Source organism: Dendropsophus ebraccatus, chromosome 9, assembly GCF_027789765.1.
Source record: "Dendropsophus ebraccatus isolate aDenEbr1 chromosome 9, aDenEbr1.pat, whole genome shotgun sequence".
Classification (NCBI taxonomy): Eukaryota; Metazoa; Chordata; class Amphibia; order Anura; family Hylidae; genus Dendropsophus; species Dendropsophus ebraccatus.
The window spans coordinates 88,404,233-88,429,448 of NC_091462.1; the positions used below are offsets into that span (position 1 = coordinate 88,404,233).

Here is a 25,216-nt window from a genome sequence, read left to right on the forward strand (position 1 = left end):
ACTCTGCGACTAGCTGATTGGTCCGAAGGCTTCCTCTGTCACTTAATCCCGTGATGCTATTGGCTAGTTTGTAACCAGCTCCTCCCATCTGTAAATTAGACGTCACCGACTCCGATTGCCACGTTGCGGCGGTGTTCGGAGGCGCTCGGCTTTTTCCGGAGAGGACTTCGTAGATGGAGGCGGGAGGGGCAACTTGGAGAGTAGAAGGAGCCGCTTCTTGAGCTGTCAGCATCAGCCGCCGCCGCCTGCTGCAGCCGGGAGTCCCGGGAGAGCGGAGCGACATCCGTCCTGCAGTCATGTTGACCGACAGCAACGTGGAGGAGTTTGAGATCAAGGAGGATGAGCCGTGGTACGACCAGCAGGACCTGCAGCAAGGTGAGAGCATTAAAGGGACGAGCTCCATGCAGCTTCTCATTGTCACCCACCCTTATGCCCGATCATCACTGGAGGAGCACAGCTGCGGGAACATCTGCGGGAATAAGACGGGATGGGCACAGTATACACTGTATATGTACACTATATGGGCACAGTATACACTGTATATGTACACTATATGGGCACAGTATACACTGTATATGTACACTATATGGGCTCAGTATACACTATATATGTACACTATATGGGCACAGTATACACTGTATATGTACACTATATGGGCTCAGTATACACTATATATGTACACTATATGGGCACACTATATATGTACACTATATGGGCTCAGTATACACTGTATATGTACACTATATGGGCACACTGTACACTATATATGTACACTATATGGGCACACTATATGGGCTCACTGTACACTATATATGTACACTATATGGGCTCAGTATACACTATATATGTACACTATATGGGCTCAGTATACACTATATATGTACACTATATGGGCTCAGTATACACTATATATGTACACTATATGGGCTCACTGTACACTATATATGTACACTATATGGGCTCAGTATACACTATATATGTACACTATATGGGCTCAGTATACACTATATATGTACACTATATGGGCTCAGTATACACTATATATGTACACTATATGGGCTCACTGTACACTATATATGTACACTATATGGGCTCAGTATACACTGTATATGTACACTATATGGGCACAGTATACACTGTATATGTGTACACTATATGGGCTCAGTATACACTATATATGTACACTATATGGGCTCTGTATACACTATATGGGCTCACTGTACACTATATATGTACACTATATGGACTCACTGTACACTATATATATGTACACTATATGGGCTCACTGTACACTATATATATGTACACTATATGGGCTCAGTATACACTATATGGGCTCACTGTACACTATATATGTACACTATATGGGCTCACTGTACACTATATATGTACACTATATGGGCTCACTGTACACTATATATGTACACTATATGGGCTCACTGTACACTATATATGTACACTATATGGGCACAGTATACGCTATATATGGGCACAGTATACGCTATATATGGGCACAGTATACGCTATATATGGGCACAGTATACGCTATATATGGGCACAGTATACGCTATATATGGGCACAGTATACGCTATATATGGGCACAGTATATGCTATATAGGCACAGTATACTCTATATATGGGCACACTATACACTATAGGTGCACACTGTATATGTACACTACACTATGGATGCTCACTATACTCTGGGTACACTATATATGCACACTACACTATGGGCTCACTATACACGCTATACACTATATGGGCATGCTATACAATCTGTACACTATATGAGCACATTGTAAACTATATGGGTGTACTATACACTGTAGGTGCTCACTATATATGCACACTATACACTATATATGGGCTCCCTATACACACTATACATTATATATGGGCTCCCTATACACACTATAGATATATATACACACACACACACACTATATATGGGCTCCCTATACACTATACATTATATATGCACACTATACGCCATATGGGCACACTATACACTATATACCATAACTGTTAGGATGTCACAGTCTGTGATAACTGGAGGCTGATCTGTCTGTGATATATTTGGTGCTTGCGATCACCTGAAACCCAATACACAGATGTAATAAGGATTGTCCGCCTCCCAATGACCTGTACAATCTGGTAGACATATACTTATACTGGTAGGAATAGTTTACATGTTGGCTATCAATAAGTCTGGAAAATAAATTGGTGTACACCCCTTGTTATGACCAAGTAAATTTCCATGGCTGGTAGGTTACCTCAGCACCATAGACGTCACCACTATCGATTGTAAATATTTAACACCCCGGTTATAGGCGACTTGGCAAATACAATAGAAAGTATCAGATCTCTAGTTCTCCATCCCTGGTGCCATGCATTCTTCCTGCCCCTGTCATGTCTTTTCTTTGAAGAACAGTGCGGGTGATTCAGTGACCTCAGCCTGTGTGGTGTGTCCATGTCCAGCGGATGTGGTGTGCTTGATGCAATCCCTTTAAAGTGAGGCACTGTCCCTTTAACAGCCAGTGAATGCTGCCCTGTCCATCACTGCGTTGGCGCTGTAGAATGCGTCACTTTGACTGCATCCTGTACTAGACATCAGAATGTCTAATTAGATATTCTATTAACCCTATGCTTTGGAGATTGCTTTAAGTCCACTTTTGTGTTGTTTTTTTTTTTTTTTTTTTTAATTAAAATTATAGTGTAATTTCTTACTAACTTTTCAGAGGAGATGGTGTTATTGTGGGTCTGACCACTAGAACAAGGACCCCACGGCTCCCACATTCTTTACCAGTATCCATGAACCTGCTGCTAAATGTTATTCCTTGCCAAAGAAAGAAAGTCTGATCCAATTCAGCTACAAGATTCCATCCTCAGAAGGTGGCAAAGTCACGTGGCTAGGAAAATGCTTCTCAGCCAGCTGTGGAGCTGGGGCTCCTACTTTAGAGGTGGGCACTTCCATGCTGCTATCTCCGGCTGAAGATGGCATCAACCACGGTGCCCACATGCTTTACTAAAACAGGACCCTAAGCTGGTGCATGTTGGGCTGACCTGATTTGGGCCACTGTGGACTCCCTTAAAGGTTCCTGAGTTTTCATTCTTAGGACCTGGAATACACTCTCCTTTCTTACTGACTTGATAGGGTTAATTATTCGTCTAGAATCAACTATCTATGAGGAGAAAAAACGATATTTGGACAGGTCAAAGCATAGACTAGAGCTGAGAAACCCTAGTGGGTCATAATACCTCAGTGTACTCTACAGTGCTAGACTGCTACCCAGAGGGTCCTGTCCTGGTGCTCCCCAAAGCCTAGAGAGAGATCTACTCTACAAGGATCACTACTAGAGATGAGTGAACCGGGTTCGCGTTCGAGTCCATCCGAACCCGAACGATCGGCATTTGATTAGCAGGGGCTGCTGAACTTGGATAAAGCTCTAAGGTTGTCTGGAAAACATGGATACAGCCAATGACTATATCCATGTTTTCCACATAGCCTTAGGGCTTTATCCAACTTCAGCAGCCACCGCTAATCAAATGCCGAACATTCGGGTTCGGATGGACTCGAGCATGCTCCAGGTTCGCTCATCTCTGATCACTACCTTCAGTTTCTTCCCCATTTGCCCAGGTGGATCCTTCTGCAGCATGCTGCCCTTTAAACCCTAGCCAACATTTCTGTTCTTGTGGTATCACCTAAAGAAAGGGGCTCTTTTGGAGGTTTAGGCCATCGTTGGTGAATGTATGGTCAGATACTACTTTTTCATGAACTGAGGTAAAGAACGTTCTATAAAAGTTCTATAGAAGACTGGAATTGGAGATATGGCCCAAAAAGGCTATGGTATAACTGGTAGTCTCAACTATCAAGGTCCCATTCCATCTCTTACACATAGCGGCCCTCATTTCTCTGGATATCCAGATTGAATCAAGACTCTATTCTTTTAAAGGGCTAGTTCAGCAAAAAAAAAAAAAATCTTTCAAATCAACTGGTGCCAAAGATTTGTTAATTTACTTCTATAAAAAAAAATCTCAAGTCTTCCAGCACTTATCAGCTACTGTATGTCCTACAGGAAGTGGTGTATTCTTTCCAATGCTCTCTGCTGCCACCTCTGTCCATGTCAGGAACTGTCTAGAGCAGGAGAGGTTTTCTATGGGGATTTGCTACTGGATGCGTGTCTTCCCTTAAAGGGGTTATCCAGCCCTACAAAAACATGGCCACTTTCTTCCAGAGACAGACCCACTCTTGTCTCCAGCTTGGGCGGAGTTTTGCTGCTCAGTTCCATTGAAGTGAATGGAGCTTAATTGCAAACTGCACCTGAACTGGAGACAAGAGTCGTGTTGTAGCACTGGATAACCCCTTTAAGTTCCCCTAGGACCACTGTCTGTTTTATATTGCTTTATACTAAATACCTTCCACCCACTTAATTTCTATACTTAAAAGTGAGTTCTCACCATGGTGCCATCTCTATATGTTCTCTACACTGTTTCTGTGGTCATCGACCAACTTGTTCCCCATGTCTTGCCAGTTACCATGGTACCGAATAGTCTTCATCACAACGTACAGGTTTAAGATTTTGATATAGCTGAACTGTACACTCAAAGTAAAGAAAATTAATGAATAACCTATTTAGTTATACACCGTGAAGCACCCGCAGCCGTACATAACCGGCCATATCTGATGGTTCACTTGAAGTGAGTAATAAAGCAAAATGTTCTCCGTAGCAAATCGATTTTTATGCTGATCCCTCCCGGCAACTGACTGACGGCCAAATGATACACCACGGTTATTGGTCCTAGGGGGACGGTGATAGGCTTACAGATCAGTAATAGCCTGGTGATCTGCAGGTTACCCTCCCCCAGTCTACAGGGCCAAGAATTACACAGCATGTAAAGCATATATAAACCCTGTCGGAAGTGATCGGAGAAGGTCTAGGTACTGGGAACCCCACTGGATGGTAGAAGAAGGGGCAAAAGTGCTATGCGAGTGCGAGAAGGGTGCCTGTATTATACAGTGTATGGGTTTTTAGGCTTGTTGTGTTCAGTGGGGCATTCAGTTTACAGTAGAGTTTCCCTTTAACTTCTGAGGCCTAACGTGAGGTGTCGTTATCACAGTCTTATGTAATCATCTTGAGACTCTACAATGAACTTGGCAGTGACTGAAGGAACCGCAGTGAATTCTGCTGAGATCAGGTATCTGCACCTGGAGTAATGGATTATGCATTAGGCCTAATCTGCACTGCGTGGACTCTAGAGCGGACCGCTTCCACGCTGTAAACTTGGCAGGTGATGAGACTCGGATTAATCGATCAATAGCTGTAAGCGTATTGTATGCCTCATTACAATCCTATCTATAGCAATGTGGCTGAGGGAAGAGTATGTCTGACACTCTGCACCATGTGGCGGCACAGGAAGCAGTGGGGACTCTGCCTGCCGCTGTACGGGGGGGTTTCACACTTGGAGATCTGTATTTACTGAAAAAAGAAATATCTCCTAACATATAGAAGTAAGGAAGCTTTTTCAAAGGAATCCTTAAAGGAATTTTCTCGCCTCCGTTGGTGGATGGGACAGCAGATACCCTAAATGACCCAGAGTGAATTCCACATTGCAGGCACAATATGAGTAAATTCCTACATACATATCACAAGGATTCACACATCCCAGCCACTGGTCTGATGACCCGCACTAACAGCTTCAATGGGGATGCGGGATGCTGTGTGGGGGAGGGGAGGATAGTTTGGGCTTGCAGGGTTTCATTGTGATACGTACAAGCATGTTCTTCAGTATTGCCCATAATAAACTCATCTGCAGTTTGCATCTACTGTATATAAGAATATAAGCTCCTAGTCCATGTGGTTTTACTACTGCTGCAGACGCTATTCACTGGAGCGGTCACACTAGTGATACAGGAAGGCCATGTCATCACTATTACTTTGTAGATTGTGACGCAGGACTCTCCTTTGGGTTTGTGTAAAATTTTTCACTAGGGCAGGAAGTTTCACAATTTTCTGATAACATCTTCCTCATGTTACATTAGACGTCTTTTTCTCTTCTCTTCCATGTGTCTATACATTCCCCAACATCTCGAAGAATCCTGAGCATGTGAGCAGGAGATCCTGATCCCTGTCCATGAGCGATACCCCCCGCCCAGACACACAGCAGGAGTCACATCATTCAGCCCATCCTAAGCCTCCCTGTCCTAAGCTGCTCATACATCCATAGATTAAAGTTTGTTGTGTTGGATATTCTGTCTATGGGGGAAAGTTTAGTTATTGCACACATGCATTGTGGATGGAGGACTTGGTCAATGTCTTTGGTAACATCATGAAAACATGTCTTCTTGGATTATAAATCTGATTATTTTTGTATTTTATGAGAAATTGTGCAATCTTTGTCCCTGTGTTGCATTGGTTTGCTTCTGAGCTCATTCATTAGGAGTCCAGTGGGTGGCCCTATTTAAAGAGGTATTCCGCTCAAACATAAGTTTTTTATATGTTGCTGCCCATGGTGAGACTAACAATTCCTTCCATACATATTATCTATTCAGTCTCCTTTCCCCAGTTCTGAGCTGCTGCTTTCAGCTGGAAACACAAAAACCTGTGTGTGAGCTTTTCTCCCTGTCTTTCCCCCCCCCCCTCCCTTCTGAGACAGCTGATATAGTCCCTGTCAGGCTTTATCTGCAACACTGTAGCTTCTGGGAGAGTTAATCACAGTGAGTTCATTAGCAACGTGACCTCAGATTAACCCACCCAGCATTACAAAAAAAGTTACAATGTTGCAGACAAAGCCAGCCAGAGACTCGTTTACATCAGCCCTCTCAGAAGTGAGGGAGGAGGGGGAAATCGCGAGAAAAGTGCACCTACAGATTTTTTGTGTCTTCAGCAGAAAGCAGCAGCTCAGAACTGGGGTAAGAGAATGAATAGATATAATAACAAGTATGGAAGAATTTGTTAGGCTCTATTCCCACGTTCCGTGTTCCTCACGAAACACGGACAAGGAATGCCTGTAAGGGAGTCTCCCCTGCCCGGACAGCATCTGTGATAAGATGCTGAGAGCGGGGGAACTGTACTCATATGCGCCGTGCTTTAATGACAGCACCACGCGCCGCTGATTCATATTAGTACAGTTCCCCCGCTCCCAGCATCTTATCACAGATTCTGTCCGGGAGGGGGAGACTCCATTACAGGCTTTCCTCGCCCGTATTCCGTGAGGAACAAGGAATGTGGGAATACAGCCTTAGTACCACCATGGGCAGCAACATATCAAAAGTTATGTCTTGGTGCAATACCCCTTTAAGTGATTCCTTTTGGTCGTGTGGTGCCTCCCCAATCTGATTATCACAGGGGTAGAAAAAGTGAGAAGAATTGTATGGTATAATAGAAGGCCTGTGCCGCCTCCTGCTGTATTGCCCACAATGTATACAATGCATGGCAGCTCTGTGTGGGTGGTATTGAAATGTGATTGATAGTTCTTCTCTCAGAACTTCTTTCAGCCCTGTGTTGGAAGATCACTACTACAGGTTTATGGCATCTCCAGCATTATCGGTGAGCAGGGTTTAAGCCGTGAAGAGAAGATGAGTAACTCCTCAGACATGGCAGAGCGCTGCCAACCGACCTGAAACAATAGCGTCTGTTCTCATTGACCTCCCATTGTACAGTCTTCAGCCTTGTGGTTGTGAATGGGGTCAAACAATGGCAGCTGCCGATGTATGTGTGGGGTTACTGTTGTCTGAAGCCTTTGTTACACTACAGTAACATCCTGCATCCTGTCTTGGATAAGAGATCAGATTCTTTTTAAAGAAACCTCAGCAAAATTATCAAATATTCAGGATGATTTAAGTACATAGAAAAGTGTAAAGAACTTTTATCTGAGTGGAAAACTTTTTGGAAGAGAGAGTTGTTCTTTATATTATGCTTGTATTACATGGCTGTGCCACCTGTATAGCTCTGTATGTCGGCACCTTTTGTTAGCGGTGAATGGCGCATATCTAGGCGAATCAATAGTCAGTTTCTGAGGTCTGATCATTTGCATGGCTCCTTTCTCCTCTGTGAATGACCCCTCTGTGTGCCGTGCAGCTGTGCTCGACTCCGTCTATTTAGTCATGGATGTCGCTTTAATTCTCACTGCTGTGCGGAAAGCCTGTGCCGCTTTACAATGGACATCGTGGAATGTGGGCTGCATTTTTTTTCTTAAAGGAGCCTTTAGCAGTTCACTCCTATGTATAAGACATTGTGTCTAGATGAATTTCTCAAGTATGTGACATGTCCCTGTGGGCTGATCTCTTATCTGTAACACGCCTGGATAAATTATGACCAAGCCTAGGTGCCAGCCCTAAAAACTAGGAGCCAGCAATGACATTCAGTACGAACAGGTGCTCAAGGTATTTGGGGATGTGCAAACTCATAAGTGTGGGCTCCCCTTGTATTCACAGCAGCTTTTCCCTCATCTGTCCCTTGTAAAAGTTGTGCTGCCCCCTCCCTTATACTTCGCCATTTGTCAGAGTGCTCCCCCCACCTTCTCCACGAGGCCTCCTCAGGCCCCTTGTCCATCCCTTCTGCACGATCCCCAAATAGGCCATAGACGTTGTTCAGCACCTGGTGGAAGCATTGGAAAGCAAAACCCAGAAACAATTCCTTGGCGGCCATGTTTTTTCCAGCCCGCTATTATATTTAGGATTATAGATTCAGAGTGTTCTTGGTCCAGAGAGGTTCCTCTATTGTAAATGACATGACATCCATTTTGTGGGCCGAGTTTTAGCAGACATTAGAAACTTATGAGATTCACAGCAAGAATTAAAACAGGTTCTGCAAATCCAATAAGATAAAGAAAGTCATTCTGGTGATAGCTCTATAAGGGAGAGTGGACATGCTTTGCATTGATTTACAGGAGTCAAAATGCATTTTATTGGATGAAGCAGTGTCTATGTGCACTTTATTTTTTTTTTTTCTCCAGAAGAAATGTGTTTTTTTTGTTTTTTTTTCCTTAGCTTTTTGGGACCGAGGGCTTTTCTGTATTTTGGGTCATTTATAACTAGAGATGAGCGAACCTCGAGCATGCTAGAGTTCTAATGCCGAACGCTCGGGTTCGGATGATTAGCGGTGGCTGCTGAAGTTGGATAAAGCCCTAAGGCTATGTGGAAAGCATGGATATAGTCATTGGCTGTATCCATGTTTTCCAGACAACCTTAGAGCTTTATCCAACTTCCGCAGCCACCACTAATCAAATGCCGATCGCATTGGTTCGCTCTTCTCTATTTATAACATTAAATACAGTCCCAAAATACAACTGTATTTTGAAACTTAAAAGGGGTATCCTAAAAACTCTCCATCATCACAGCTGCTGTCACAAAGCTCACGCTCCAGTAGAACAGCATCTCTGGGATCAGAACATACAGTTGGTTTCTTAGCCAATCAGTGGTGCAGCAGTGTCACATCTCAGGCACTGGTTGGCTGAGCAGGCACCTGTTTTTGTTTTTTTTTTCACCTGGAAGCGCCTCCTACCTGCCTGGGCACAGTTATTAAATATAATGTATGCCTCTTTAAAGGTCCTATAAAATTTATAGGAGGCTCTTTCCTACAAAGTTTAATATATATATATATATATATTAATGTAATCTGGGATTGAAATTCCCTTTTTAAAGACCTAAAAAACAATGGAGACTCCTGTGTTTGCAGACACAACTCTATCATAGCTATCATAGTATGGCACCTAATAGGACCTTTAGACATTCCTTATACCATAGGTTTACATGGGACTGACGTGTTGTATATTTTTCCTTTTAACTTCTAATATGTGAACATACCCCCCATGCATAGTGCGCTAGTGGACCCGGTATGGCCTGGTATCCATGCTGCTGCAGCAGGTGGAGGCCATAAGTTGACATCTAAGGTGTTTTGCATGTGAAGTACATGGATGCTGACATAGCACAGGTGCAGCACTTCATAATCCTATTCATTACAGTCTATTTGCTTTTTCCAGTTTCATAGTAGACATTTGAGCTGGGTCCAGCACCTCCCAGATTAGGCTAACAATCCGCCACCGGCTTTTACAGGGCATTTTCTTCTTCCATAATTATATGTTGTTGTTTGCAAACAATGATTAAACCTTATTCACCTTTTACCTCAAAAATGTGGTAGTGTTTTTTTTGTTTTGTTTGTTTTTTTAAAATAATTTTTAAGCTTGTTAATTTCTTTGCTCCCGCACTGCTCCTGTTGATCTGATCTGTGGCCTGTCTATCATCAGATCTGCAACTCGCTGCCGAGCTTGGCAAGACGTTACTGGACCGAAACACTGAGCTTGAGGAGTCTCTGCAGCAGATGTACGCCACCAACCAGGAACAGATCCAGGAAATTGAGGTACAAAGCTTTTCCTGCCTCTGGCTGCTTACCATTGTGTACTCATACTTCTGTGCAGAGACTGAGACGTCTCCAGCCCCTGCATGAAATCTCTGCTTATGGGCATCATCCTTGTGAGCCGAGTTTTTATGGGTTCAATCACTATAGTCAACCTTTGTCAAGCTAGTGCAAAACTACAACTCCCGTATGCCCTGAGAACATGATGGGGGTTATAGTTTTGCCACAGGTTGAAGCATGGTGGGTTAGTCAGATGCAAAGCATCAGAATCTCTAACAGAGCTTTGAATGTGATCAGAAGAGAAGGTTGACTTTCTTAGCACAGTGGTACCTTGGTTTAAGAGTATCTTAAATTGCTAAATTGTGACTTGGTTTAAGAGTATTGCTTTGGATTAAGAGCTCCCTGTACTGGGTGGGAGGGGGAGGGGAATGGCCTGCATAGTGGGGTCTACAGCACTGTACTCTGGCCCAGAAAGTCTCCCTCACCTTCCAAATCATGGCAGATCCACTTCAGGCTGAGGCTTACATCAGGGGACAGGACATAGCTGTAACCCCTCTCTCTCTCTCTCTCTCTCTCTCTCTCTCTCTGCCCGGACAGAGTGCTGCATGTATGTGCCCACATCTGTCCTGCTCATTCCTTCATGCTCCCTGCAGTCTCTGTCATCCCTTGTGTTTCCCATCCTCCCCATTACTGTACAGTAACTTATAATATCACATATTCTGCTGTTTCTAAATGTTTGTTTCATTTGTTTTACATTTTGTTCAGAAAAAAAATCATTATTTTTGGGCTGTGGAACCAATTGTCTGCATTTCAATTATTTCTTATGATACAATTTGCTTTGGTTAAAGAGTGATTTGGATTTCAAGCACGGTCCCAGAACGAATTATACTCGTAATCCAAGGCACCACTGTATATATAGCAGTCTGTATAAGGTGATAGCACAAGCTGGCTGTGGGGTCCTGCAATGGGCCTGATGTGACTGCATTCTGCATACAGCTCTGAAGCTTATATGTATTCTATACCATCTCCCTGGATGTCGGGCACACTGGTCCTCTTGTGAATATCATATATATATATATATAGCATTGTCATGGCGCTGTGCGAAAATAGTCTAAAAATAGGACATTGCAGATCCCGTGTACTACCTCTATGCCCCATAGGAAAGTGCTAATCTGGAATAGGTCATATTGAAGCACTTCAGGTTAATCCATACTTTGCAGCAAATCCTTCGGTCATATGAAGCAGCTGCAGAAACCAAAGGCCTAACTGAGTGTTACTGAATAGACAGCGATGTGACGGGCGGAGCTGGGATTGTGCTGGAATGAGAATGATTAGGGTAAAACTTATAAGGCCGAGCATTATGGGTAACTGTGTTCAGTAAAGCTGTGGATTGCTGCATGTATCCGGTTTGAATACGGTTTGCCTGCTTTGTTCTTCTTTCCTGTTCATTAGCTTCCTCCTATACTCATGGTTCCTTTTGCACCTTTTCCCATAGTCTCCTCAATATTAGTCTATATAGCAGAACAAAGCTGTGTGTGTGTGTATGTGTGTATATATATATATATATATATATATATATATATATATATATATATATATATATATATATATATATATATATATATATATATATATATACACACCCACACAGTGGTGCCTTGGATTACGAGCATAATTTGTTCCAGGACCGCGCTTGTAATCCAAATCCACTCTTAAAGGGGTTGTCCGGCGAAAAAAAATTATTCACAGAATAACACACATTACAAAGTTATACAACTTTGTAATGTATGTTATGTCTGTGAATGGCCCCCTTCCCCGTGTCCCACCACCCCCACCCGTGTACCCGGAAGTGTGGTGCGCTATACATTACCTGTCGCGTGCCGACCACGGTCTCCGATCGTCAGCAGTGACGTCTTCTTCGGGAGCTTGGCGGATCTTCCCGAGTGCCGGCCGCCCTCTGCAGCGTCATCCGAAGCTCAGCCGCGATTGGCTGAGCATAACTGTGCTCAGCCAATCGCGGCTGAGCAGCTGATGACGTGGCCGCGTCATCAGCCACTCAGCCGCGATTGGCTGAGCACAGTTATGCTCAGCCAATCGCGGCTGAGCTTCGGATGACGCTGCAGAGGGTGGCCGGCACTCGGGAAGATCCGACAAACTCCCGAAGAAGACGTCACTGCTGACGATCGGAGACCGTGGACGACACGACATGCGGTGAGTATAATGCACCACACTTCCGGGTCTAGCGTGGGTGGGGGGAAACACGGGGAAGGGGGCCATTCACAGACATAACATACATTACAAAGTTGTATAACTTTGTAATGTGTGTTATTCTGTGAATAATTTTTTTTCGCCGGATAACCCCTTTAAACTAAAGCAAATTTTCCCATAAGAAATCATAGAAATGCAGACAATTGGTTCCCCACCCCAAAAATAATGATTTATTATTCTGAATAACATGTAAAACTAATAAAACAAACATTCAGAAACAGCTAAATATGTGATATTATAAGTTACTGTACAGTAATGGAGAGGATGGGAAACACAAGGGCGGACAGAGACTGCAGGGAGCAGGAAGGAATGAGCAGGGCAGATGTGGGCACATACATGCAGCGCTCTCTGTCCGGGGAGAGAGAGGTTACAGCTATGGAGAGATTACCTCCACCGTCCTGTCCTCTGATGTAAGCCCCAACCTGAAGTGGATATGCTATGATTTGGAAGGTGAGGGAGACTTCCTGGGTTAGAGTACAGTGCTGTAGACCCCGCTATGCAGACCATGCCCCTCCCCCACTCGCGCTCCCACCCAGTACAGGGAGCTCTTAAACCAAAGCAATGCTCTTAAACCAAGTCACAAATTTTAAACCAAGGTACCACTGTATATATAATATATATATATATATATATATATATATATATATATATATATATATATATATATATATATATATAAATTTTCATTCAAACACAGTGGCGATCAAAATTAGAGAACACTACACAATTTCCTACATGTCAAGATCACTGTGTAGTCCTATGTCAATATATCCTAACATGAGTAAAATAGCTGTATTTTAGGCTTATTTCATAAACTGTGGACATCCTAAAGCACAGAAATTTCCCCCAACAATATTGGGGGAAATCTATTAAACATGGTGTAAAGTGAAACTGGCTCAGTTGCCCCTAGCAACCAATCAGATTCCACCTTTCATTTTCCAAAGAGTCTGAGGAATGAAAGGTGGAATCTGATTGGTTGCTAGGGGCAACTGAGACAGTTTCACTTTACAGCAGTTTGATAAATCTCCCTCATTGTTCATACACTGTGAACAGTGTGTGGTTAACTTCCCCCACAAGTGTAAATGAAAAGTGAAAAATAAACACCAGAATTATATATTAGAAAATGTATTAAAAAAAAAAAAAATCTAATTATTTCTTAAACCAATATGATACCAATAAAAACTAGAGATCATGGTGCAAAAAATGACACCCCATCCAGCCCTGTAGGTGGAAAAAAATTAAAGGGCTATGGCTCTTAGAAAGTGGGGAGGAACATTTTATTAATTTGTCCCGAACATCCGGGCATCAAGGACTTCGGTCATGAAGGGGTTAATTATGATGTTGAGCGCTCTTGAACAGTTTATAAGTTTGCGCTAGTGTACAGACACAGCTTCATGGCATTTTGCAAAAGATGCCCTGTGCTCCGTGAGGATACTTTGTGTGCCCTGTACAATGTGAGGATATTACTTTGTGGGGTTGCCCGCAGTCAGACCTTTCTATTTTATCCCATTTCTTTTCTATAGGAAGGATAAGTCTGTACATAGAGTAGTCTGTCACCAAAGCCGCAATATGTTTTCCAATGCTCAATGAAAAGCAGAACTATTAGGCACAAGTTCACACACTAAATGCCGGCTGCCAGCCTGACTCCTTAAAACCAGGCTCGTTCTGTATCCTATTGAGTCTGGAAGGTAATGTGGGGCTGTTTAGCAAGTGCAGTTCCTTCTACTTGTTCATCATAGTTAGGATGTCTACAGGACGTCATGGTTTTATTTTTTTTTCCTACCAGTACCTCACAAAGCAGGTGGATCTACTGAGGCGGATGAATGAGCAGCATGCCAAGGTGTATGAGCAGCTAGATGTCACAGCCAGAGAACTAGAAGGTGCCAATCAGAAGCTGGTGCTGGAGAGCCGGGCATCACAGCAGAAGATAGTAAGGTAGGTGGCCGTGCATGGAAAATTCCTTCAGAGACTGCATTCACACGTTCCGTGCGGAACATGGATGTGGAAGGCCTGTAACGGACTCGGGCAGCATCTGGGAGCGGGGGAACTGTACAGATATGCATCGTGAAAGCACCGCGCGGCTGCTTCATTACAGCGTGGCGCATATCTATACAGTTCCCCCGCTCCCAGCATCTTATCACAGATGCTGCCCTGGAAGAGTAGGGAGTCCGTTAGAGGTCTTACACGGCCGTGTTCCGCGCGGAACACAGAAGGTGAAAATTGGCCTTTGCCTTTTAACAGGAACTCAAACAAAATTAGTTCCTTATTTAGTCCTTCTTACTCCCTAGTTTGCCCTAATCTTGGCCATAGGATGACCCTTACTTATGGTATCTGCAAGAAGCATGGGATATATTACTACGTTCTGGCATACAGCCTTCAGTATAGTAAAGACTGGGGCACAGATATCCTAAACTATAGTAAAAAATCTTCTGTCAGTCTCTGGTGGCTTCTTGCTTTTTACCCTATGTATCTGCAACTTGTTTGTCCTGTTTAAAAGGTTGCAACATGTGATAATTCAGGAAGTCCTGGCGACATGATGGGTCCGTGTATACACCTTATAAGGGCCGTCTGTTATGTTGTCGCTTGTAAAAGATCTGTCAAATGTGCTTTAAATTATTGCTTAGAACTAACCAGTCTTTTTGTATTTTCATTTAAAAAAAGCAGACATTTATTGTAGTAATCCTAGATGCCACCAAAACCAGGCACTATTGTTCCTACATTGTAAATTGCACCTATAGATAATGTATCTTTTGGATGAGGCACTACACAGGGATGGGGAACCTTCGGCCCTCCAGCTGTTGCAAAACTACAATTCCCATCGTGCCTGGACATGACTGTCCAGGCATGATAGGAATTGTAGTTTTGCAACAGCTGGAAGTCAGAGGTTCCCCATCCCTGCACTACACAAGGGAGTATAGCGCTTTGGATTAGTCTATATATAAGAGAACAGAACTAGTTGGCAGGATATTACCTATTAAATGCCTGGTCTACCAAATTGCAGTCAGTCTCTAACAGCCCAGACCCTTTAGATACAACTAGAACTTTAAGTAGAATAGTTTCATTTGAATCCTTTTAGCTAAGGGCTTATGTATGTTCATCATTCTTAGAGAACTTCCATGTTTATGAGATATTGTTAGATCCAGACAATGTTTGTGGTGCGTTCACAACCAGTGAATAGGTGAGGTGGAGGTCCTTGGTAATCATCACTTTTTTCTACCCTTTTTAGTTTGACAGAGACCATTGAAAGTCTACAGATTCACATTGAAGATCTTCAGAAACAGGTGGAAGAGCTGAAGAAGCCAGGACGGGTGTGCCGCAGTCGTGAGAAATTTGAACAATCTAGATCGACACACAGCTTCCACTGCCTAAAGGAGCTCTACGACCTGCGCAAGTAAGCGTTACAAAGATTAACAAATATATCAACCCATGACGTCTAAATATGTCCTTGTTGCTTTAGAAAAAAATTTGATGCATCAGACATGTAGAAAGGTTTGATTGATAAGGGGCTGGGTGTTCAGATCCCTACTAATCATTAGTTGGGAGAAGTGTGTGACTATCCTCTTCACTCTCCGGCTTGCTGCAATCTCTAGCTCACTGCAGAAGCCGGTCTCCATAGACTTACAATGTAGATCCATCTCCTGTAGTGAGACCGTAAAGGCAGCGAGCCAGAAAGTGACCAACAGTAAGGTGAGTGTCTGAATTGATCAGTCAGGGTCTTGGTGTTCAATTTAATTTTGCTTTGAACAGCACTTGTCATCGGCGTCCTTTCATCACCACTTAAGAACCTCTTATAATTCCTTGGTTTCTCAGTCTGAAGTATATTCCCTCTTTCTGCAGGTATTTTGTTTATGATCACGTCTTTGCCGAGAAGATCGCATCTCTAAACGCACAACCTGGTCCACTTGAGGAGGAAAATGAGCATCTCAAGAAGACTTTGGCTGTTCTGGAGGCACAACTGAGTCTAGAACGTAAGAAAAGGGAGACCTTAGAGGACGAGTATCATCAGGTCCTGAGAGAAAATCAAGAAGTCGAGCAGATTCTGAAAGACAGAGATTCCATTCATGCCCGGGCAGAAGAGCTGGAAGCAGAGGTGGCTGAAATGCGTCAGATATGTCGGTCGGATAGCGTATTCTCGAGCAGTGTTGAAAAGCTGATACCGGAGTCCATCTTCATCTCATTCAAAGAGGCTGGAGAAAAAGACGTGGAGTCTGATCCCATCATGCCCATCTCAGAAGTAGAAAAAAAGCCCTTAAAAAGAAGCAGCAGTGAGATGGTCCTGCCCAGCATTGCTGCAGAAGCCATTCGTAATGGTCATGAGGAAACCTGTATCCGAAGGACTGAGGCTGTGAAGCAAAGGGGGATCTCTCTGCTCAACGAGGTGGACTCCCAGTACAGTGCTCTGAAGGCCAAGTACGAGGAGCTTCTCCAGCGCTGCCAGCTGGAGGATGACTTCTTCAGTCACAAGGCTGTCCAGACCTCAAAGCTCTCCACCACCACCACCTCTCCCGACGACTCTCCATCAAATACCCTACATTCTACCAAACATCGCTCCACCTCCCCTGTGTCCCAGCCGGAGTACAAAGTTCTTTTTCAGGAAATATTTAGTTGTATCAACAAAACCAAAGAAGAGATCAGCGAGCACCGAACAAAATACAAACTGAAGTCTACCACCCAAAATAGCTAGAAGCTCCAGACACACTTTTTTTTTTTTTTTTTTTTTCTTCATATGTACCCTCTACTTCAACCTATATGTATATTTCCTTCTAAATTATTTTTAATGCTTGAGCATAAAGATGTCATGGCTACCTCAATAGCCGATACAACGTTCAGCAAGGTGACTCAGATAGGTGAGAAATGTAACCAATAGAGATGAGCGAACCTCGGGCATGCTCGAGTCGATCCAAACCCAAACTTTCGACATTTGATTAGCGGTGGCTGCTGAACTTGGATAAAGCCCTAGGCTATGTGGAAAACATAGATATAGTCATTGGCTGTATCCATGTTTTCCAGACAACCTTAGAGCTTTATCAAAGTTCTGCAGCCCCCGCTAATCAAATGGCGAACGTTCGGGTTCGGATCGACCCGAACCCGGTTCACTCATCTCTAGTAACTAACTTTCAGATCCTCACCTTGTGTTATCTCACGAGCTTTAACCGTCTTTGCCTATTCTGCTCACTAGGAGAAGACCTTAAAGGAGATGTATACAAGAAAAAAAGTATGACTGCCTCCTTCCAAAAATAGCACCACACCTCCCTATGGGTTGTGTGTGGTATTGCAGCTCAGCTCCATTGAAGTGGGTCTAGGCTGCACTACCAGACCTGACCTGTTGGACTGCTGTGCTGCATCTTTTGAAAGAAAGGTCCTTCTTGGAATAAAAAAAGACAACCCATTTTTCTGGGTGATCTCCTCCATGCAACCAGCACAATTTTAGAGTTAGAATTTGTTACTTTCTTAGTATAACACATGTAGTCATCATCTATGTCAGAAGAAAAAGCACAATTTTAGAAAGGTATATTTTATGCATGGCAGCCATGTAGGAGCTGAACTGTGTAAATGATATGTCTGCGGTAAACGTAGTTCTGATACATTTAGTATCACTTTTATGTAAAAGCTAAAGGAGGGGATGGGGCCCTATATCTGTCCCCATTCAGAGACTACCTTTGCTGTAATACTGTGATGTAGTATTAGAGAACACTAATATATTGCACTTATTTCTAGCTGTAAATGATCTCTCATAAATTTTTATTAGAGTTTATTTTGTATTTTTTTTCAATTGTTTTTTTCCTAAGTTCTGCAGTTGCTGTTATAAGATACTTGCCTAAATGTGGGGACACCACGGCAGCCATTCTGTTAGGCTTGTGCCCACACTTTGAGGACTTTACAGGCATTATGCAGACAGATCTGCCCCTCTGATGGTGTACCGTTCTACAGAACATGATTGTTCTAAGGAAAATTACAGAGAAGGTTAATATTTTCTGATGCAGAGTCTGAATTGTGTCCTTAGCTTTAAGCTCCCCTATGCGCTACTATATAGAAAGCTCCCTGACACACATCCTGCCATACGTCACCTGCTAATGGTTTTTCCCTAGCACTGGTTCCTCAGGGTCATCTGGGTTTGGTATGATTTAGACCAGGGATGGAGAACCTTTGGCCCTTCAGCTGTTGCAAAACTACAATTTCCATCATGCCTGGACGGTCAAAGCTTTAGCATGATAGGAATTGCAGTTTTACAGCAGGTGTAGGGCCAAAGTTTCCCATCCCTGATTCAGACAATGATGCTGGGTATAATACAATATGTTGACTGTCCTATAAGGTATCAATAGATTATAATCCTGTTTTGTAGCATATCATGGGATTTGCATTCAAATCCTTGCCAAACCCATGTTATGTCTGAATATAAGGCATTCGCATACAGACTGTTTACACCATTGTGAATAAAACCTGTCATAACTGGAATCTTTCCTTTTAAAGGGGTTTTCCGGGTTTTTATCATTGATGTCCTGTCCAAGGATAGGTCATCAGTGTATGATTGGGGTGCTGATTCCATTGATCCAGGTCAGGGTAGCTGCTATATCTGCCCTTATACACAGCGGACAGTGACTGAAGCCCAGCACCATCTATCAATCAGTAAGGGGCTGGAGATTTGCTATACATTCCCATAGAGTAAAGGCTTATTCACATGGTGCAGTTATGTCCGTTTTTGCCTTAAGCCTTTTGAGATTTGTGAAAAATCATAGCAGAATTGTGTATCATGACTGCAACATGTGAACAAGCCCTACAGGAACTTTTACTGTTATATTTGATGAAGGGCCTTGAGTGGTACATGAAATAAGGTCAGGGATGGGGAACCTTTGGCCCTTCTAAGCTGTTGCAAAACTAGAATTCCCATCATGCCCGGACAGCCAAAGCTTTAGCCATAATAGGAATTGTAGCTTTGCAACAGCTGGAAGGCCGAGGGTTCCCCATCCCTGCTATAGGTATTCTCTTTTTGTTCTGTGACTCCCCCTCATGCAGCGCCCCCCTCAGGCTCTTCCATGCATCAGTTTTGGCTGGAGCCTCACTTTAAGTGTTTGTTTTTTTAGGGCAAATCTGCAACAAAAAACAAGCTGTTTTGTAACTTTTTTTTTTTCTATTTTTGTTATTATTTATTGTAACCTATTAATATGTTGGCTTAATCGACTAAAGTGTTATGCATTAGGATATTCTGGAAGATTTGCCTCAATACAGGGTGCTGTATTACAGCCGCAAGTCATGCTATTAAATAAATACTGTGTTACATAGGTGTATGCGGCCTCATTTACACTCGCACTACTGGGTGTGCTGCATTGTACAACTGATGCATTTGTGGATCACTATTTAGCACATCCTTTATAAAGCAAGAAAAGGCCATAAAATGCATAAATGCGCCCTAGTTTAGCGGTAGCCTGATGGGATATGAGAGAGATTAGTCCTATCCCATATGTAGGTGCGTCAAGGAATAGGACAGGGTAATGTTATGAATGAAGTGGAGGTTGGGGCAGGAGGCATTGGTGAAGCTATATAGGTATGTTGGATTAGGTGGAGTCAGCTGTTGTAGTAGTCTGGTATTACCATGAATGACCTGGGCTTATACACTATGGCATCAGTAAGAAGTATTCTAGACTAGACACAGTGTTACTGATGGCGGCACGTTATGGAAGTCTATGTATGTTTCTCAATTCCTAGAAGGAAAAACTGCTTATAAGAAAAAAAATTGTCATGTATTTGTATGCTGTCAGGTGGATATTGGATTATATATCCCTGACGCAGTCTGATCCGCAAATAAAGACATTCCGTACAGGTGTGTGTGTCCTTTCTCGTCTTACTTAAACCCAATCCAGCAGGTAAATAAGACTGAACAGAGACTTCAGAATCAGATGTACCAACAAGATGGCTAAACCGCAGTTATGGGGGCATTTTGTCTATAGAAGAATGGTGGCACCCTATATATGACTGATGCAGCAATGTGGCATCCACTGTAAGAATACAACAGATGTACTTGTCACTGACTTATTTGCTCACAAATCTTATGCTCAGGGGCCATTTACAGAGAAAGATTACCTGACAGATTATCTGCCAAAGATTTGAAGCCAAAGCCAGGAACAGGCTATAAACAGATCGGGTCATAAAGGAAAGCCTGAGATTTCTCCTTTTCAAATACATTCCTGGCTTTGGCTTCAAATCTTTGGCAGATAATCTTTGTGTAAATGGGCCCTTAGAGGGTAAAAATATTGTTGCTAAAGCTTCTTTAAAGAGAACCTATCATCTCATTTTGTGTCCTTTGGTACACTTATAAAGTTACATGCCGCCTTTGCAGTCTGTATCTTATACTTTACCTAATCGTCTCTCCTAGTGCTGTAACAAGTTGTAATTTACTGTTCTAAAAAAAAAAAAAAAATCTTAAGTCTTCCAGTAGTTATGAGCTGCTGTATGTCCTGCAAAAAGTGGTGTATTCTTCACAGTTTGGAGAACAGGAGAAGTTTTTCTGTGGGGATTTGCTACTGCTCTGGACAGTTCCTGTCATGAACAGCGGGGGCAGCAGAGAGCACTCTGTCAGACTGGAAACAATACACCACTTCCTTCAGGACATACAGCAGCTGATAAGTGCTGGACATCTTAATATGAATTACAAGTCTCTGGCACGTAAATATTGTAGTGTAAATGTAGCAGCAGTGTATGTAACTGCAGCATTGCCTCTTTCAAATAAACCTGTCCTTAGGGCAGTCTAATATCTGATCATGGGAAGCCAACTATCCAGTCTGCAGTACCCTCTTGGTAGGCCCTACATAGTACAACAGAGCTTTAGGAAACATGTCTGCCCCCACCATGATGAGCGTCATTCATGAGGAAAAAAATCCCTCTACTACAGACAGGCCTCACAAACCAGGAGTGTGAAACTGTGGCTCTTCTACTACTGCAAGACTACAATTCCCATCATGTCTGGACAGTCAAAGCTTTTGGGAATTATAGTTTTGTAACCATTAGAGAGCCGCAGTTTGATACCTGTGTCCCAAACAAAAGTAACGTTATCCCCTCTCATACAAACCTCAGCCATGTAAGAACACCAATACATTTCCTATAGAATCCAGAATAAAATACAGCAGAAAAGTTTTATCATGTACCAATTTTTATTTGTACAATTTACAGCAATATGAAGCCTTTCTGGCTTGTTGAGGCTCTTTTTATTTCCAGTATAACAAATATAAGGCCATTCTTTATAGATTCCATAGAAGCTGCAGGCTGATGTGTGCACAACATTGTGTTACAGGGGAGGAAAGGGCTGTAATAGGACGACAATGGCTTAAGTGATTCTCCATACTCCTGGACACACTCAATATACAAAAATACTGAAACTCTGCAGATTTACTATTGCAAATGCGCCAAAAAACTGGTACAACATTTATCTGCTTTGTCAGACATGGTGCAAGTGTGCCTGAAACAAAGACACTGGCTTCAGTCCCATTTCCAGCTGTGTGACCCATCTCTGATGAACCTTTTTCAGCTGTTGGGTCACATTCACTCCTTAGTTGCAACGATACCCATAAGCCCCAACCTTTGGTCACATGACCACTATTGCTGCCAAAGTAGCACTAGGTGCACATTTTTAAGCCAACTAGTTGTTGGGCTAAACTTTAGCCACAGGTCTCCGAACTGCGGCCCTCCAGCTGTTGCAAAACCACAATTTCCATCATGCCGGAATAACTAAAGCTTTGGATTTGGCTGTCCAGGCATGATGGGAAATGTAGTATTGCAAAAGCTGGAGGTCCTCAGTTTGGAGACCCATGCTAGGCAGTCTAAATTTACCCTCCAGCTCCCCCACCAATGGCAAGAAGGGCAGCCTGTGTCCCCCCCTAACTGCATGGAGCAGTGGTTGAACATGTGAGCTGATGTTCAATCAATTTAAATGGGAGACAGTAGAGAGCTGTACCTGGCTATATGCATGTGGCCCATAAAGGGGCAGCACACACATCCAACCAAGGTGGAATGGGACCCCTATTAATGTGATCATGGAAGGGGTATACAGATAGATACAGAGAATAAGATGGGTTAACAAATAACAAATAAATTATTTAGAATTTAAAATTATAAGGCATATGTCCAGCCTTACATTACCGTGCAAGAAATTTTGGCTACCTACAACCACCACTAGGGACTCCCCAATTGGTTGGATCTTGTCTGTGAAGTCTGGCCCTGCCTTCCTGGGTGACATCACCTCTGTCCAGCCCTCCCAGCCTACATCACCATTTCTCTGTTTATTTATAATAAACGTAGATAGATAGAGCCATTTAGGAAAGAATTTAGTTTACATCATGCTGCCTCGAGATCCACGATGCCTTCCAGTAAATGGAAGCAGAGGAAAATGGTGCAGTGTACTGAATTTTTCAGCAACAACTCTGGGTAGGGAACTGGCAGAAGTGCTGTGGGAGGGGAGTAGGCAGGGTGGAAGGACAGGGATGAATAAGTGAAGGAAAGCAATGCATTCTGGAAATTGTAGTACTAAGCAACTAGGAAGTAGCAAGAAGACATGATGGTGGGGTGGAAGGAATACATACCCACAATAAATTGCTTTTTTGGTGGTTTCAGAACTGGGGCAGATCATTTAGCAATACTATATGCTTCTGCAGCTTTTTTTTTTTTTAACTTATGTCAGTTAAACCCTTTAAGTGCTATATCCGGGGTGGGAGGAGGGGTATTTACTGTTTAAGCAGCTCTTGTGGGCCATATATTGACACTATAGGTGAAATACAATATTGCATGCTAGCTGTAATACATGGAAGGTCTGCATCTTCCACAGTAAGAGTCGCTGTCTGTGCTCTATGCTATAGTAAAATAAGTGGACACATGATGTCAAAATAGGACAACCCCTTTAAAGCCATTGATTGTTTTGTTAAAGCTTGCAAACTAGTTCTCCTCCAGGAGGAAGAAGAGTGATGTAGTTCCACCCTGTAAGTCAATGTTCAACCTTGAACCATGACTAGGAATATCAGCTACACAAGACCTTGTCATTTTTAAAACTAAGGGTCAGACAGTGACTTAGAGAGTAGCTACAAATAGGTGGCACTAAAGAGACAGTTTTCTTCCTCCTGGGGAACTCCTCATTTGCATACATTTTTCCCATAGACCATTGCCTGTAAGATGCTGGATCTCCTCAATGAGAACCAGCATCCCTGATGGTTTTTTTTTTTTTTAGGATAAAACAAAAAAAATTTAATAGAATTTTCAAAACCCCTAGAGCTCTAGAAGATGTCTAACAGAAGGAAGACATACAATCCTGACAGCTTTATTTACATAACAATTTACACACACATTTTAATGTAAAATGGGATTACTGAAATGAATAGTGAGCAGTCGACTTTTATATGCCTTCCTTTAACTACATATAAAAAAAAAAAGCCAAAAAAGATTTTCCTAAAGGAGGCTACATACACGGCATGCCATCCAACACCGCTCATTCTGCACTGAAAAATTAAATTAATTTAAATTATTAGCTATTCTGTTAACCCTAACAAAGAATTCATTATAAATCTCACAAAAATAGGATTATGAAGAAAAAAAAAGGCAAGAAAGGAGTTATCCAGGATTACAAAAAGAACAGCTACTTTCTTATAGCACCACCCCTGTCTTCAGGTTGTGTGTGGTATTGCAGTTTAGCGCCATTCACAGCTGCCAAACCCCACACCCAGACAGGAGAGGTGCTGTTTCTGGAAGAGTTTATATCTAAACCTGGACAACCCCTTTAAGCAGGCCTAGTAATTGTGTGCTTACCAATCCTGATATCACCAGGAACCAGTGACATCACACGGTACCTCATTCCCCTGTGAGGTCACTAGTTCCATTTCTATATTGGTTCTGCCACCGCCACGTAACCGTCACACCAGCTGGCGGCGGCAGCGCAGCAGCCGGTCCTCACCAGACATCCAATATGACGGAGAGGCATGCGCACATCTCCTTCATACAGTCCATCCTTATGTGCAGTCCATTCAGGCTCCTATTGCAGTCAAACATTTGTTGGTGTATATGGTTGAGGATGCGGATGTTGGCACATGTGTAAACCCAAAATTCACCCATCTTTACCTCATGTGGGCGTGCATATTAATGTGAGGTTAGAGATCATGAGAGATTTAAAAGCAAACGAAGACCTCAACAGAGCAGCTTGTTCCTTCCACAGACCATACAGTGAACTGCATCCTGTGCCTTTGGTTGTGTGATGGTGCAAGGGCCCCAAAGGGCATAATCCAGAACAGATATGATCTGTGCTTAGGCCACGGTGTTCTTCATCTACTGGCAGCTTCTTGGAATTATCAGGACTGTACTGTTCCCTTAAGATACCACATACCTCCGTAACACACACAACAGTCCTGAAAGGCAAGAACGAAGTGATGGTAACAGATGGTTACAAAATGGCATCTTAATACGTGTGGACAACATGGTGGCTCAGTGGGTAGAACCATTGTCTTATAGCACTGGGCTCCTAGGGTTAAATCAGACCAGAGGCAACACCTACCATTGCAGAAGATCCCTGCAAACATAGGGATAATATACAAAGTAGCCAATACATAGATGGATTATC

General features: G+C 42.9%; 2 protein-coding genes across 2 annotated transcripts in view; one reads left to right on the top strand and one right to left on the bottom strand.

Moving 5' to 3' along the window:
- Positions 1 to 167: 167 nt before the first annotated feature.
- CDR2 (cerebellar degeneration related protein 2) lies at positions 168 to 20,445 on the top strand. The gene is made up of 5 exons (XM_069983784.1): positions 168 to 375; positions 10,250 to 10,362; positions 14,414 to 14,562; positions 15,854 to 16,018; positions 16,465 to 20,445. Exons 1-5 carry the CDS (start codon positions 297 to 299, stop codon positions 17,309 to 17,311), a joined length of 1,353 nt encoding a protein of 450 aa, XP_069839885.1. The 5' UTR covers positions 168 to 296; the 3' UTR covers positions 17,312 to 20,445.
- A 1,321-nt stretch (positions 20,446 to 21,766) lies between these two features.
- Positions 21,767 to 25,216, bottom strand: part of POLR3E (RNA polymerase III subunit E) — a 29,851-nt gene continuing 26,401 nt past the window's right edge. Inside the window, exon 21 of the mRNA XM_069983785.1 lies at positions 21,767 to 25,004. Coding sequence (XP_069839886.1) covers positions 24,948 to 25,004 — 57 coding nt within the window. The 3' untranslated portion in view covers positions 21,767 to 24,947. The remainder of the gene's footprint in view (positions 25,005 to 25,216) is intronic.